General features: G+C 52.6%; 1 protein-coding gene across 1 annotated transcript in view; it reads right to left on the bottom strand.

The window, feature by feature from the left end:
- The window catches only part of notch3 (notch receptor 3), a 46,353-nt gene that overhangs the window by 4,271 nt on the left and 27,562 nt on the right, over positions 1-14,520 (bottom strand). Inside the window, 21 exon segments of the mRNA XM_046331622.1 lie at positions 1-459; positions 641-738; positions 871-1,018; positions 1,215-1,519; positions 1,720-1,795; positions 1,797-1,980; positions 2,092-2,317; positions 2,464-2,939; positions 3,033-3,568; positions 3,802-3,914; positions 4,020-4,277; positions 5,116-5,248; positions 5,381-5,565; positions 6,025-6,181; positions 6,434-6,635; positions 6,769-6,997; positions 7,209-7,595; positions 8,821-9,270; positions 9,406-9,639; positions 11,554-11,667; positions 12,923-13,036. Of these exon segments, the coding sequence (XP_046187578.1) occupies positions 1-459; positions 641-738; positions 871-1,018; positions 1,215-1,519; positions 1,720-1,795; positions 1,797-1,980; positions 2,092-2,317; positions 2,464-2,939; positions 3,033-3,568; positions 3,802-3,914; positions 4,020-4,277; positions 5,116-5,248; positions 5,381-5,565; positions 6,025-6,181; positions 6,434-6,635; positions 6,769-6,997; positions 7,209-7,595; positions 8,821-9,270; positions 9,406-9,639; positions 11,554-11,667; positions 12,923-13,036 (5,084 nt within the window).

Below are 14,520 nucleotides of genomic sequence, written 5' to 3'. Positions count from 1 at the left end.
GGAGTCCAGGGAGTCGACGGGGGACAGGGTGACAGAGCTCTCCAGCAGGGCGCTCTGCATGTCCAGGGTCAGCTTCTTGTTGCGGGCCTTAGCTGAATCCTTCAGGTTCTGGGCATGCTGCCCTCCCAGACCTGAACCCTTTGCCCCGGGGCGGCGACTCTTCTTCCCCTGGGGGGTGTTCTTCAGGCCGGACATGAAGGCACTGGGGGGGCACATGAGGGGGGACAGGGTGTGTCCCCCGGCCAGGTGGTGTGGGGCCCCTCCGTGGCCCTGGGGGCTCCTCACTGTGTTGTACTCATCCAGCAGCTGAACGATGTCATGGTGCATTCTCTCCTGGGCGATGTCCCGAGGCAGACGGTCCATATGGTCGGTTATCTCCCTGTTGGCGAAGTGGGCCAGGAGGACCTTGACCGCCTCACAACTACCCTCACGCGCCGCCAGGAAGAGAGGCGTCTCCTCCTAATATACAGAGAGAGGGGGGGAGGGTAAGACGGGAGAGAGAGAGAGAGAGGGGTAAGATGGGAGAGAGAGATAGAGGGAGAGAATTAGACATGTTGGCTCCTCAATATCTCTATATATTCCAGACTGTATGACTGTGGGGAGCTGACAGTTGTAGATATAGGTAGAGGGCTGTGTGTACCTTGAGGTCCTGCATGTCTTTGTTGGCTCCGTTCTTCAGCAGGGCCATGGTGGCCTCCACGTTGTTGACAGCAGCTGCCCAGTGCAGAGCAGATTTACCTGGGATGGGAGGAACACACACTGTTGTTACTCATCCTACCTCTTACCACGAAACACAGCATCACCATTCAACTGCATCAAGTCTCTCTTCAACACACACACACTCACACACTAGTTTAGCCAATCACGTACCCAGTTCGTCGACAGCGTTGATGTCTGCGTGGCAGGTGATGAGTTCCTCCACCATGCCCTCTACGGCCAGGCGGGCAGCCAGGATCAGGGCGGTGGAGCCGTCGTACATACGAGAGTCCAGGTCTGTAGCCCGGGTTCGGATCAGAATCTAACCAGGACAGACAGGGAGAAATAACATGTCAGTCTGGCAGATGACACAACAGTCTACTCAGCAAGTGGGCAACTGTAAGAAGTAGCCAAGTCAAGTCTTACATGTGTAATGCTGCGTATAGAAAGACTGAGGAATACATTGAGTTAATGTGAAGATTTAACTTAAACATTAAGCATCTGAACAGTGTGTTTACCTGGAAGACCCCCTGGGCGTCGGCTGCCACGGCGGCGTGTAGCGGCGTGCGCCCTGTGTTGTCCTGCGCGTTGGCGTCGGCCCCGGCGTCCAACAGCCGCTTGGCGGCGTCAGCGCGGGCGTAGCGGGCAGCCAGGTGAAGGGCGGTCTCTCCTGTGCGGTCCGTCTGGGCGGCCAATGTGGCGCCCTGGTAGATGAGGTCAGAGATGATGTTGGCGGAACACTCCTCTGACTCTTCCTCCTCGGGGAGCTCGGGCTCCAGACCGCCTCCGCAGAACGACGCCAGCATCAGAGGGGTGAATCCGTCTGGAGGGGAGAAGGACGGGAGAGGCGATGGGTCAGTCAATGTGTCAATCAAAACACGACGGACAGGAACAGATCAAACATAGCAACTAACAATAAACACCGGGAATACGAATCAGGAGGAGCGGTTTTTAAAGGATATACTACAGCCTCAAGGATTCCAGACACATACAACGCTCCATGTGGTTCATTTGAATACTGACCAGGTCCTCGGACGTTGACGTCCATGCAGTCCTGGTCGAACTCTCCCTGGGGCGGGGTGAGGGCCATGGAGGGGGGGCATGCGGATGTCTGCAGCCGCTAGGTGGTGCTGGGTCCACTGTCTACAGTCTACAGTGTCTTCACTGTCTGACAGGATGCTGGGCTCCTCAACCTTCAGTCTCTTGGCCTCGGGGCAGTCTGTGTCGATCCACGAGTCACTGTGGTCGCCAAGCAGAGACTCCTCCACCGTCTTGGGCATGTATCTGGAGAGAGACCGGTAACACACAGTCACAATACCATAGTGGAGCAGATACATTGATTTGGAATCACCATAGGAGTGCTGTAAGTGAGGACACAACAGTGTGGTTACTCACTTCATGCCCAGTGCGTCCTGGCCTAAGGGTTCCCTGCGGTTCTTGTTGCTGCTGGGCTCCTTCTTGGGGAAGAAGCCCTCGGGGAACCACAGGGTGCTGTGTTCTCTCTTTCTGCGGCCGATCAGCACGCCCACCACCAGGATGACCAATAGGAACAGGGCTGCCACGCCCACCAGCATCAGCTTGCCCCACTCTGGCATGTCTACAGGGTCTGGGATCTTCTCACCTACATGTTATTACAAGGACTTTAGTAAACAAGCTGTGGTTACAGTATTTGATGGAGAAATGATGTATATGTAAATGTTTGTAAGGTTATCTCCTGTTATCTTTAGATGCTGTATCCTGGTATAGTGTCCGTGGGTTTCTACTCACCGCGGACTTCTTTGATGCGGTAGGGGAAGCGGAGCATCTCCACGGCTGACAGAGCTCCCAGGTAGTCTGCTGCGCTGTCTGCCGACGGGAAACAGTCGTCAGACCGCTGGGAACACAGACGGTTGTCTATCTCCAGGTACACTATGGACCCAATCACCTCCTGGTGGGGCTGCAGCTCTCGTTTGAGGCGAGCCTCTCGACGGGTGTAGGGTCGGATCATGGGCTCTCCGTTGTGGTCCAGGCGGAAGCGCAGGGTGGTTCTCAGGATGGCGCTGAGCTTCTGCAGGAAGGCAGGGGCCGTATTCACGAGTTCGTCCGGGGGTAGCAGGACCACCAGGACCAGCACCCCGTCAGCCAGGTTCTCTGGAACCTTCCCTGCACAGTCCAGCCCGTCCCAGCCACACTCCTCTGAGTTACAGCCCTGGTCACAGCGGCCGTCAGCGTAGTGGTCGATGCAGTACGCCTCGTAGATGGGACTGGTGGAGACAGAGAGTTACAGAGATCAGCTTAGAGGGTCTAAGGTGAAAGAATGAGAGTCCAGAACAGAATGCTGGCGGTGGAGTACTTACTTGCAGATTTTCTCCTTGTTCTTGCAGTCAAAGTTGTCGTAGAGGCAGTCGGCGTTGTTGCACGACTCGTCACACTGGCTGTTGTTGAAGACACGCCAACAGCGCGGATCGGTGCAGCGAGCCCACGGGTTCACCGCCAGCGAGCAGTCGCCCCCGTCCCAGCGGCAGGGGAATGTGTTGCACTCCTTGTCGCAGACACCGTCGTTGGCCTTGCCGTGGCAGTCGGCCAGGGGGCAGGCGGGCGGCAGAAGGGCCTCTACCAGCCTGGTGCTGCCCTGCTCGCAGCGCTTGCCCATCCAGCCTTGGGCACACTGGCAGAGGAAGAAGGGGAAGCTGGTCTCCTCGGTGCAGAGGCCTCCGTTGCGGCACGGCTGGGAGGAGCAGCCCTCGTTACTACGGTGCTGGCACTGGGGCCCGGCATAGCCTGTCAGGCAGGTACAGCGGGCGCCCCGCGTGGTCAGAGCACAACTACCTCCATTATAGCAAGACAACTCCCGACACGACATGCTCCTCTCACAGTTGTTCCCAGCATAGCCCTGAGGAGGGAGAACAATCACATACAACGTCAGTGTGGGTAAGAAACAGATGTGGTCAACTACAGGACGTTAGCATTGTAATAAATCCAGGGGGCTTTGACATATGGTTCTAGGTTATGCTCTGTGAGCAGGGAAGTTCAGGGAGACAGAGATGGTTGTAGAAATATCAGCTGTTTCCACAGGCGGACTAGACACGAGGTAAAAGTGTGCCACAGTGACATGTTGATACTTACCAGCTGACAGGTACAGGCGTATCCCAGGGCTGAGCTGCTGGAGACAGAACAGGCCCCTCCGTTCTGACAGGGCTGAGACTCACACACACTGAACCTGCTCTGGCACCGCCGACCTGCACACAATAACACACACACACGTTAGAGTGGCAAGAGCAGATACAAACACACACATTTATTACACAGCAATACGACTATACACACACGCGCACCCTCCTTACCTGTGAAGCCGGGCTTGCAGACACACTGGTAGTCGTTGGGGAGCTGGATGCAGTCCAGACTGTTGGCGGGGATGCAGGGGTTGGAGTGACACTCGTTGATGTCCCCCTCACACCTCTCTCCAGTGAAGCCAGGGGGACAGTTACAGCGGTAGCCCCCCACTCTGTCCACACAGGTACCGTTGTTCAGACACTTAGGAGGAGTCCCGCGCAGCCGCAGAGGAGGAGCACAGTCATCCTCGTTGATCTCACACAGAACACCTGTAGGAGAGATGGACAGGTATCAACATTGAGTATGTTTACAGGCACACTAGTAATGAAATATCAAACTGAGTATGGCGTATGGAGTATAGTCATGTAAACACCTTACTCTGCTTATCTTAATCAGCGTAAGGCTATAATGGTAGTTAGCATACGCAGATTAAAACACCTGGTTTTCTGAGCAATCTTCTCTAATTATTAGGACATGTGGGAGTATGGAAGAGGACATGTTGTGAGTATGGAAGAGGACATGTTGTGAGTATGGAAGAGGACATGTTGTGAGTATGGAAGAGGACATGTTGTGAGTATGGAAGAGGACATGTTGGAAGAGGACATGTTGTGAGTATGGAAGAGGACATGTTGTGAGTATGGAAGAGAACACGTTGTGAGAATGGAAGAGGACATGTTGTGAGTATGGAAGAGGACATATTGTGAGAATGGAAGAGGACATGGGTGAGGACAGAAGAGGACATGGGTGAGGACAGAAGAGGACACGTTGTGAGTATGGAAGAGGACATGTTGTGAGTATGGAAGAGGACATGTTGTGAGAATGGAAGAGGACATGTTGTGAGAATGGAAGAGGACATGTTGTGAGTATGGAAGAGAACATGTTGTGAGTATGGAAGAGGACATGGGTGAGTATGGAAGAGGACATGTTGTGAGTATGGAAGAGGACATGTTGTGAGTATGGAAGAGGACATGTTGTGAGTATGGAAGAGGACATGTTGTGAGTATGGAAGAGAACACGTTGTGAGTATGGAAGAGGACATGGGTGAGTATGGAAGAGGACATGGGTGACTACAGAAGAGGACATGGGTGAGGACAGAAGAGGACATACCCAAGGTGCCAGGTGGGCAGGAACAGATGTAGTGTCCCACCAGGTCAATGCAGGTGCCACCGTTCTGGCATGGGTGAGACTGGCACTCGTTGACCTCCATCTCACAGTTCTCTCCGGTGTAGCCTGGCATACACTGTAGGGCCATAGACACATTCCATTAACATCATATCTAGAACCATATTACAACAACATTAAGACAATCACTTTAGAGTTATTAGACAAACTGCAGTTTATACAGAATTCTGACTTGACTAATCAGACTCACGTCACACTGGTATCCTCCAACGTAGCCCCTGCAGGTGGCGCCGTTGCGACAGTGTTTGTCCTCACAGTGGTCCACCTGGCTCTCACAGTAGCTGTCTGAGTAGTCTGCGGGACACTTACAGTAGTGGGTGTTGCCTGTGTTGACACAGTGACCTCCATGATGACACAGCTCGTCTGTCTGGAGGCCTGGGAGCAGACAAGAGACCGGGGACGGTTATACTACGGTATAAATACAAACACATACTGCATACATGCGCTAAACCAGGGGTGTCAAACATAGGGCCTGTGGGTGGTTGGAGTAAAACAAAATATATATGTACGAACTCAATATACTTTAAAATGACTCAATCAAAACAGTGTAGCAATGATAATGGGCCGACATTCATACAGTTTGTTGACTGTCCAGCTCTCTAATAATCACCAAAATGAAGCTAGACAGTCAGGGAGCATCGGAAAATCCCACAACTATGGATAAAGGACAATTATTTGCTAACTTTGATGGAGAGGAAATATAAAGATGTTTGTGTGCGGCCCTCTGGACCTCGTTGAAGACCGAATGAGGCCCCCGGGGAGTTTAACACCGCTGCGCTGAAAACACTTACAGTAAACACACACAACTAACAAGAACAGAGCATGCTTCCGTACCTCTCTTGAGCGCGGCAACCTCACAGGAAACCCCAGGGATGTCACAGTAGCGTCCAGACCAGCCTCCCAGACACTCACAGGAGAAGGAGGCGTCCTTCTGACGACAGCGCCCTCCGTTCTGACAGGGAGACGAGCGTCTGCACCAGTCCACTGGCATCTGGAGAGACAGAGAAGAGAACCAGCTTAACACCACAGTATCTGAATATGTGTTTGTGTTAATGCTTTCTAGATTAGTATAGAATAGAATAGTATAGAATATAGTATAGAATAAAATAGCATAGTATAGAAAATAATAGAATAGTATAGAATATAATAGTTTAGAATTTAATAGTATAATATAGTATAGAATATAATAGTATAGAACAGAATAGTATAGAATAGAATAGTATAGTATATGCTGTGTGTGTACCTGGCAGCGGTTGCCTGTGTATCCCTTGGGACAGGAACAGCGGAAGGACTCCAGAGCGTCCTGGCAGACCCCTCCGTTGAGGCAGGGCTGGGAGTCACACTCATTCACCTCATACTGGCAGTGGGAGCCTGTGAAGCCTGAGCGACAGGTACAGGAGTAGCCGTTGATCTTGTCTGTACAGGTACCTCCGTTGAAGCATGAGCTGTGGGTGTAGGGTAAGAGATAGTTCGATCATCACTGCTGATCCATTCTGCACACATCAGAACACGCACCGTTTCAAAGGTCACAAAGGGCAGACGGGCACGCACACAAACACAGCGGGCTATGAGACTCACCTTTCAGTGCAGTCTGGGATGTTGGTCTCACAGTTAATGCCAGTGAAGCCAGGTCTGCAGGTGCAGGTGTAGCTGTTGACGTAGTCTGTGCAGGTGCCTCCGTTCTTACAGGGGGCGCTCTGACACTCGTTGACCTCCACGGCACAGCGAGGCCCCGTGAAGCCTGGCAGACAGCTGCAGCGGATCGAGTTCACACCGTCCGTACAGGAACCCCCACTCAGACACGGGTCTGCAGGAAGACAGAGAGAGAGGGGTTAGGGATGCAGGAGGATGAGATGTCTATACAGTACTATAGTTCTATGGATAATGTTATAAACTGGAGTTGGAGGAAGTAGAAGCAGATATGGAGGCCAGTATTGTACAGCAGCAGCAGAGACTGTGGTCCTATGGATAATGAAGTACAGTAATAGAATATTGCTAGTCTCTCATTGGTCACTCACTAGGGGCACAGTCATTGATGTCCGTCTCACAGTTGGGCCCGGTGAAGCCGCCGCGGCAGGAGCACACGAACCCTCCCAGTGTGTTGGTGCAGGTACCACGGTTCTTACATGGGTTGGCGATGCACTCGTTCACGTCAATGTTGCACAGCTGACCTTGCCATCCTTGCTGGCAGTTGCACTGGTAGCCCAGGTAGTCAGGTGTGTTGGTGCACAGGGCATGGTTGGCGCAGGGGTTGGGGGAGCAGGGGGTGAGCACGTCGGCACAGGTGGGCCCGCTGTAGGGCAGCTCACACAGACAGGTGAAACTGGCCACGCCGTCCACACACGTGCCCTGGTTCAGACACGGACTGGACGAACACTCGTTGATGTTGACCTGGCACAGGTTACCTAGGCAACGCAGGACAGAGCGACACAAGGGAGATGTGTTAGATTACGATACGGAGTAGAGTCATTGAGTAGGTTCATTTAACACGGGGATAAACCTTACTAAGTAAACTAGTAAACTGTGTCACCCGCTGCAGTTATTTTAGATATACACTAGGGGGCATTATGAGCCAGTATATTAGATGGGACCCTTTATGGATGATCTGGAAACCAAACCAAACAAGGCCTCTTGAGTTGTGTGAAGCATCAGTTGGCATGAGAACAACGCACAGAAGTTTACACGGTCTGTAGATGTTCAAATGTTTTGGTGCATACATGCATCTCCAAGTTTACTTTCAAACAGTGATTGGTGTTTATCTACCATGTGTTTGTATACTGTGAGAGTGTATACATCACGGGTGCCTGGTGTATGTTTGTAGTGCCTCTGTGTGTCTAGAGTCAGGGTTAGGGATAGAGATAGGGTTTGGGGTAGAGTCTGGGTTTGGGGTAGAGTCAGGGTTAGGGATAGAGTCAGGGTTAGGGATAGAGATAGGGTTTGGGATAGAGTCAGGGTTTGGGATAGAGTCAGGGTTAGGGATAGAGTCAGGGTTAGGGATAGAGTCAGGGTTAGGGATAGAGTCAGGGTTAGGGATAGAGTCAGGGTTAGGGATAGAGTCAGGGTTAGGGATAGAGTCAGGGTTAGGGATAGAGTCAGGGTTAGGGATAGAGATAGGGTTTGGGGTAGAGTCAGGGTTTGGGATAGAGTCAGGGTTTGGGGTAGTGTCAGGGTCTGGGATAGAGTCAGGGTTAGTCAGGGTTAGGGATAGAGTCAGGGTTAGGGGATAGAGTCTGGGTTAGGGATAGAGTCAGGGTTAGGGATAGAGATAGGGTTAGGGATAGAGATAGGGTTTGGGGTAGAGCCAGGGTTAGGGATAGAGATAGGGATAGAGATAGGGTTTGGGGTAGAGTCAGGTTTAGGGATAGAGTCAGGGTTAGGGATAGAGATAGGGTTTGGGGTAGAGTCAGGGTCTGGGGTAGAGTCAGGGTTAGGGATAGAGATAGGGTCTGGGGTAGAGTCAGGGTCTGGGGTAGAGTCTAGGTTAGGGATAGAGATAGGGTTTGTGGTAGAGTCTGGGTCTGGGATAGAGTCAGGGTCTGGGATAGAGTCAGGGTCTGGGATAGAGTCAGGGTCTGGGATAGAGTCAGGGTTGGGATAGAGATAGGGTTTGTGGTATGACAGCAGGCTCACCTCTGAAGCCGTGGCGACACTTGCAGGTGAATCCGTTCAGCTGATCGATGCAGGTGCCAGCGTTCTGACAGGGGCTGGGCAGACAGTCATTACGGTCTAGGTCACAGTTCTTCCCCACCCAGCCGGGCTCACAGTCACAGCGGTAGCCGTTGATGTCGTCTCTGCAGGCGCCGTGCACACAGGGGTTGCTGCCACACTCGTCCACCTGAGAGTAACAGTAGGGAGGCTGGAAGCCCTCGGGACACTGGCAGTGGAAGCCGTTCTCCTCGTCCACACACGTCCCCCCGTTCCTGCAGGGTCCGGACGAGCACTCGTCCATCTCCACGTTGCACAGAGGGCCGGTGAAGCCTGGTTTGCACACGCAGTCGTAGCGGTTGATGCCGTCCTTGCAGATGCCATAGTCACATGGTTTGCTGGCGCAGTCATCAAAGTTAATCTCACAGTTGGTACCTGTGTGTACAAGAGAGAGAACACCAATCAAACAGCAGTACTAAGACAGAGACCCCAGCAGAAACTCTGTGTCCATAATCAGAATAAAGTAGAAGATATTTAGTGTTATGTGTTATGTTGGTACTGCTCTCTCACCTGAGGTACCGTGCTGACACTGGCAGATGTACTTGTTGACCAGGTCCACACACTTGCCCCCATTCTGGCAGGGGTTACTGTGGCACTCGTTCAGCTGGTTCTCGCAGCGGTAACCCGTGTAGCCCGCATCGCAGTTACACGTGTAGCTGGCGATGCCGTCCACGCAGGTGCCGTGGTGGCACGGGTCGGGCTGGCAGTTGTTGGTGTTGCTCTCGCACAGTGTGCCCTCGTACCCTTGGGGAAGAGACAGCAGGAATTAGAACAGGCCTCCTGGGGTTTCTTTGCGTCTCACTCTTCATCTTTTCGACAGTTTTTTTGTCTTTAAATCCGCCTGCCACCTCTCCTCATCCAAACCCCTCCTACCATTTCCCCTCTCCCATTCACTTCTCTCCATCTCCACTTCCCTCTTTATCCCTCTATTTCCTCCCCTTATTTCCCACTCTTTCTCTCTCTATGAAAGCTTCTACAGTTTGGAGTTCTGGGCCCCGTGGTTTCCATGCCGACGGTGATGTGTGTGTGTGTGTGTGTGTGTGAGACTGAGCAGTGTTAGTTGGTTCGTTAGTGTGCAGAGCAGAGCCGTGTGGTGAGTTGAGTGCTGCTATGCCGGGTGCTAGGTAGGCCCCATCGTGCTGTGGGCCAGGGGACAGGGCCTTGCGGTGTAGAAGGAGTAGGGCCCTTGACAAGGCTCACAGGCCTGGCTTTGTTCCCACCGGGGACAATGGTCCGCGCCACGTCTAACAGGGCCACTTCACTCAACAACAGAGGAGGGGGGGGTGTGGGGACACAGGGAATACCAAGCAGCTGGTCACCGCTAAACAATGCAACAGGCTCCCCCATACACACACATACACACACACTAGATCAACTAACACAAACACACCTGCTCAAGAAACATGCTAAAAACAGATACACATAGATGTTAATATGAATGGGAATGACCTTGAGTGAGCTAAGATATACCACAAGGCCAGTGCAGCGTGTTGGGGTGTGTGGGGGTATGTATTTTGGGGTACAGAGGAACAGATGTCGGGGGGATGACCAGCCCCAACCCCCCCGCACCCCCAGCAGCTGCTGGCCCTAGGTGACCCTGTGTGTGATCCTGGGGTCCGAGGGACCGGCTGGGGAGAAGAGGGGGATTAGGGGCCTCAGTCCAGCCTCAACCCCAGCCCAGCCTCAACCCCAGCCCAACCTCAACCCCAGTCTCAACCCCAGCCCAGTCTCAACCCCAGCCCAGCTTCAACCCCAGCCCAAACTCAACTCCAGCCCAACCTCAACCCCAGACTCAACCCCAGCCCAGCCTCAACCCCAGCCCAGCCTCAACCCCAGCCCAGTCTCAACCCCAGCCCAGCCTCAACCCCAGTCTCAACCCCAGCCCAGTCTCAACCCCAGCCCAGTCTCAACCCCAGCCCAGTCTCAACCCCAGCCCAGTCTCAACCCCAGCCCAGCTTCAACCCCAGCCCAGCTTCAACCCCAGCCCAGTCTCAACCCCAGCCCAGCTTCAACCCCAGCCCAGTCTCAACCCCAGCCCAGTCTCAACCCCAGTCCAGCCTCAACCCCAGCCCAACCTCAACCCCAGCCCAACCTCAACCCCAGCCCAGCTTCAACACCAGCCCAGTCTCAACCCCAGCCCAGTCTCAACCCCAGCCCAGTCTCAACCCCAGCGCAGTCTCAACCCCAGCCCAGTCTCAACCCCAGTCCAGTCTCAACCCCAGCCCAGTCTCAACCCCAGCCCAGTCTCAACCCCAGCCCAACCTCAACCCCAGCCCAGTCTCAACCCCAGTCCAGCCTCAACACCAGCCCAGTCTCAACCCCAGCCCAGTCTCAACCCCAGCTCAATCTCAACCCAAGCTCAGCCTCAGTCCCAGTCCTTCTCCAGCCCATCTCCAGCAACAGTCTCCCAGGTCCAGTCCAACCAGCAGTCTGAGGCCGCAACAGACACACAACCAGGGAGTCATCTGACCCGACCATCACACTCACTCTCACTGAGACCATCACCATCTATAACACCTATAGAGGTGAGGGGACAGACTAGGGGCTGACTGTCAGTCTAGGACAGTCTAGGACCACTCATGTATGTACACACTGACACACACAAACACAGAACACATACATGGACATAAAGAAATGGACATTATTATTGCTCCTCACCTTCAGCACAGCGGCACTCGTATCCGTTGGGCCGGTCGTAACACTTGGCTCCGTTCTGGCAGGGCGTGCTGGCGCACTCATCAATGTCGATCTGACACATGGTGCCAGTAAACCCTGGGACAGGCAAATACAGAGGTGAGGGGTCAGAGAAAAGCTCTGGTAGACGTAGACGGGTCCACAGTGAGGTCAGCCATAGGTCTCCAGGCTAGGTTAGGGGTGGGACGTCCGTACAGTGGGATGGTAAGGCTCTAAAGTGTCTGGGTGATCCATGGACTTGAAACGTTTACTGTGATCCACAGTGTAGGACCTAAACATGGTTCTGGAGGGGGTTAGGCTCTGCAATGTCTGGAATCTGCAGTGTTCTGTTACGTCTGGACTATGATGCATTCTGGGATGTGTGGTGAATTTGAGAATGTCTGGACTCCTAAGGACTATGTGGTGTTCTGGAATGTCTGCTAATGTCAAGTCACGGTTCCAACTTCCAACACGTCTACCAATCGCTTAACCCAGCAACATTTTATCTCCCACATGCTTACCATTTAAATGGATTTCTTGCCCCGACATTAATGTAAATGTCAAACCAGAATAGTGAGTATGATTAATGCCTTGGTCAACTAGCTGAGGCATTTCATCTTGTACACGTTCTTCTACGGTGTCTGAAACAGCTCGTTCTCAATTTGTTGAGACGGAAACACCAAAGTAGGCTTCAAATGAACTTGTATTCCATGTCTAAGAAAAAAGTTTAGCTGGCAAAGCAACAGAAATCTATGGGGAAGGGGCCCATGGAGGAGTCAATTGGTGCGGTCGGTTTAGAAATACCTAGTGGTAATTAACAGTGTGAAGAGGATGGACCTGGTCTGTGTCTCTGTGTGTCTGTGTTGCTGCTTGGGGCAGGAGGTTAGAGGGGAGAGACAGTGGGATTGTTTTCTCTCTCAGGGACCCCCCCTGCCTGCATCAGCTACATAGGCTCAATAGCTAGATGGGGGTTGGGGGGGGATGTCTGCCCCAGATGTAAATTGCCAACCTGAATAAGAATCTCATTAGTAGGACTGCTGTCCCTTCCACATTCCACCATAGATGGGGAGAGGAAGGGGGGGGGGGGGTCACAATAGTGTCTTTGTTCAGTGGAAAGGATAGGCAGGCTGCCTCTGGGGCCTGCGTGGCTTTTATGACTGGGCTTGGTCGCTCTAAACTCCCATCAGACAAAACTAGCAAGAGGAGCACTGATTCACAGGGACATTTAACTCTACATCTCACACCTGTTCGGTTCACACTGACCAACAGGTCAGCTATTTTCATTCATGAAAGGCCGGAGAGGTTCTTTGCTGTACCTCAACAGCTCAGAGAGACTCAGACATGATGGTCTTACCTGGCTGGCAGGTGCATGTGAAGCCGTTGACCATGTCCCGGCAGATACCGTCGTTCACACAAGGGTTGCTCTCACACTCATCCACATCCACCTCACAGTAGGTCCCCATGTAGCCTGGTAAGTAAATATGCATATATATATATATATTTTTAACATATATATTATTGGATTTTTAAACAGGACAATCAACATAATTATTATAGAACAGCCTCTGCATACACATTATTAACACAAATATCAAAGATCACATTTATTCATAAAATACAAAACTGTGAAGTGAAAAAGGATTCATTCTGGGCCCTTCTATGTCCAGGAGACGTGACAATATAGTTTCCCTATCTATCTAGGGGACTTCTAGCAGTGGAAAGAGTTCACACAGTCTCAAGGGGCCACAGAAGGTTTTCAATCAACACTGCTCTTGTCAAGAGTCCCAAACCACAGGGGGAACGTTAGCTTTTACTCACAGGATGGGAAACCATCACAAATACACCTAATTGAAGTCTGGGCTGTCTGGGCTAAGGCTGCGACCTGTATCACCAAACCCCACCGTGGTTCCACGCGGTATTACCACTCCCTGTCCCTGGGTCATCTTCCCCTTAACAACTGTCCTATATTCAGTGGAACCGTGCTATAGAGTGTTGCAGCGTCCCCTCCATTGAGGTGAAGCTGAGTGTGGAGTGGGCCGCGGCGGCTCTGAAGAGACAGAAGCGGCGTGGAATCAGGCGGAATCTGCCACTCCACATGGCGCTCCACCAGGCTAGCCGATGATGAGGAGGGTGGAGAGAGAGGAAGGTGGCAGTCTGTGGAAAATGAACGGGGAGGTGGAGGGGAACGGGGAGGGTAGAAGCTCTGGGAAAAAGCCTCTCTCCCTTCTCTTCTCTGTGTGTGTATGAGGGGTGTAAAGTGGAGCACAGAGGGGCCCTATTGTCCTGCTCCATTCCCACCACTCCACCGCTCATTATTATTCACAGCACACTCCTCCCCCTCGCCTCGCTTCTCTCTCTCCCTCTCTCTCTCTCCATCCAGCCCTATAGACCACGACTCCCATCCCAAATTTGCATAGTCCCCCAAACCAAACCCCCCAGCCAGTATGCATGGCCTGAGGACGGTGCCGTGCGTGAGAGTCTCAATGTGTTTGTGAAGGAGGGTCGGGAGCCTTGACTCTGTACCATTCTAACTAACACACTGGCTGGCTGTCTTACTGGGACCACCGGTGTCAAGGTTATGAGCACCTCTCTAGCCCACTACCACCACCAGCAGCAGCAGCAGTGAGAACGTGTTACATAATAAAATCTAGTGCCTAGGGAAGGTGGAGGGTTAGAGCTGTGGCCACTGCTGCTCTGGGAAAGTCAAGTGTAAAGCCATCATCTCCAGAGTGTCTGGGGCTCAGAGGGTCTATAGTAAACCAGAGGGATGGGAGATCAGTGAGAGATGAGATCAGAGGACTGGGCTGTAGTTCCCTGGCTGCAATTCCCTAGCTGTAGTTCCCTGACCGTAGTTCCTTGGTTGTAGTTCCCTGGCTGTAGTTCCCTAGCTGTAGTTCCCTGGCTGTAGTTCCTTGGCTGTAGTTCCCTGGCTGTAGTTCCCTAGCTGTAGTT

The sequence above is a fragment of the Oncorhynchus gorbuscha genome, linkage group LG26 (assembly GCF_021184085.1).
Source record: "Oncorhynchus gorbuscha isolate QuinsamMale2020 ecotype Even-year linkage group LG26, OgorEven_v1.0, whole genome shotgun sequence".
Classification (NCBI taxonomy): domain Eukaryota; kingdom Metazoa; phylum Chordata; class Actinopteri; order Salmoniformes; family Salmonidae; genus Oncorhynchus; species Oncorhynchus gorbuscha.
Note: the sequence above shows the minus strand (reverse complement) of the source record. Positions and strands in the feature narration are given on the sequence as shown.